General features: G+C 62.1%; 1 protein-coding gene across 1 annotated transcript in view; it reads left to right on the top strand.

Annotated features, from left to right (window-relative positions):
- Positions 1–1,327, top strand: part of LOC111140566 (myosin-7-like) — a gene marked incomplete at both ends in the record, with an annotated part of 2,147 nt that extends 820 nt beyond the window's left edge. Inside the window, 3 exons of the mRNA XM_022492780.1 lie at positions 348–656; positions 900–1,103; positions 1,226–1,327. Coding sequence (XP_022348488.1) covers positions 348–656; positions 900–1,103; positions 1,226–1,327 — 615 coding nt within the window. The remainder of the gene's footprint in view (positions 1–347; positions 657–899; positions 1,104–1,225) is intronic.
- Between the last annotated feature and the right edge of the window lie 5 nt (positions 1,328–1,332).

Below are 1,332 nucleotides of genomic sequence, written 5' to 3'. Positions count from 1 at the left end.
AGAGAGAGAGAGGGAGAGAGAGTAAGCACAGGCAGACAGAATGGCAGGCAGAGGCAGAGGGAGAAGCAGGCTCCCTGATGAGCAAGGAGCCCGATGTGGGACTCGATCTCAGGACGCTGGGATCATGACCTGAGCCGAAGGCAGCTGCTTAACCAACCGAGCCACCCAGGCGTCCCTTTTTGTTTCTTTCAAATTCTCTGTTCTTCTTTCTCCTTCTGCTTCTTTGACTGAACCACTTAATAGCACTCTTGAACTCACTTAGTATCCGTGACTCGTGGGCAGACCCCTGGCCCTGGCCCCGTGCCCTGACTGTCAGCCTCCAACCCTCTCGCCCCACCCCCTGCCAGGCCTCCCTGGAGCACGAAGAGGGCAAGATCCTGCGGGCACAGCTGGAGTTCAACCAGATCAAGGCCGAGATCGAGCGGAAGCTGGCAGAGAAGGACGAGGAGATGGAGCAGGCCAAGCGCAACCACCTGCGCGTCGTGGACTCGCTGCAGACGTCCCTGGACGCCGAGACGCGCAGCCGCAACGAGGCCCTGCGGGTCAAAAAGAAGATGGAGGGCGACCTCAACGAGATGGAGATCCAGCTCAGCCACGCCAACCGCCTGGCTGCGGAGGCCCAGAAGCAAGTCAAGGGTCTCCAGAGCTTGCTGAAGGTACGGGGAGGCTCCAGACGTGGGAAGTCCTCTTACCTGGAGATGGACTAGCCTCCACGTGGTCAAGCGGGGGCTGGTGTCCCACCAGAGCCGTGCTCCCTCCGGCTCCTGCAGAGACATCTTACAGTGCCCCCGCCCCCGACCCAGCCCGTGGGGCTCTCCATCGGCACCCAGCCTAGCCTAAAGGCCTTCTGATGAGGACAGAGGCCAACCGCTCTCTTGGGCCCACCCTCCCGGCTGCAGGACACCCAGATCCAGCTGGATGATGCCGTCCGCGCCAACGACGACCTGAAGGAGAACATCGCCATCGTGGAGCGGCGTAACAACCTGCTGCAGGCTGAGCTGGAGGAGCTGCGGGCTGTGGTGGAGCAGACCGAGCGCTCTCGGAAGCTGGCGGAGCAGGAGCTCATCGAGACCAGCGAGCGGGTGCAGCTGCTGCACTCCCAGGTGAGCTGCCCCGCGGTGCAGTCCTGGAGGGAAACACGGCTGGCAGGACTCGGCCCGGTGAGGTTTGGGAGCCCCCCGTGGATGCTCAGGGCTTCTTGTGCTCTGCCCACCTTGATCCTCAGAACACCAGCCTCATCAACCAGAAGAAGAAGATGGACGCAGACCTGTCTCAGCTTCAGACCGAAGTAGAAGAGGCGGTGCAGGAGTGCAGGAACGCCGAGGAGAAGGC

Source organism: Enhydra lutris, unplaced genomic scaffold, assembly GCF_002288905.1.
Source record: "Enhydra lutris kenyoni isolate GAN:26980312 unplaced genomic scaffold, ASM228890v2 scaffoldscaffold3663, whole genome shotgun sequence".
NCBI classification, from domain to species: Eukaryota; Metazoa; Chordata; class Mammalia; order Carnivora; family Mustelidae; genus Enhydra; species Enhydra lutris.
Note: the sequence above shows the minus strand (reverse complement) of the source record. Positions and strands in the feature narration are given on the sequence as shown.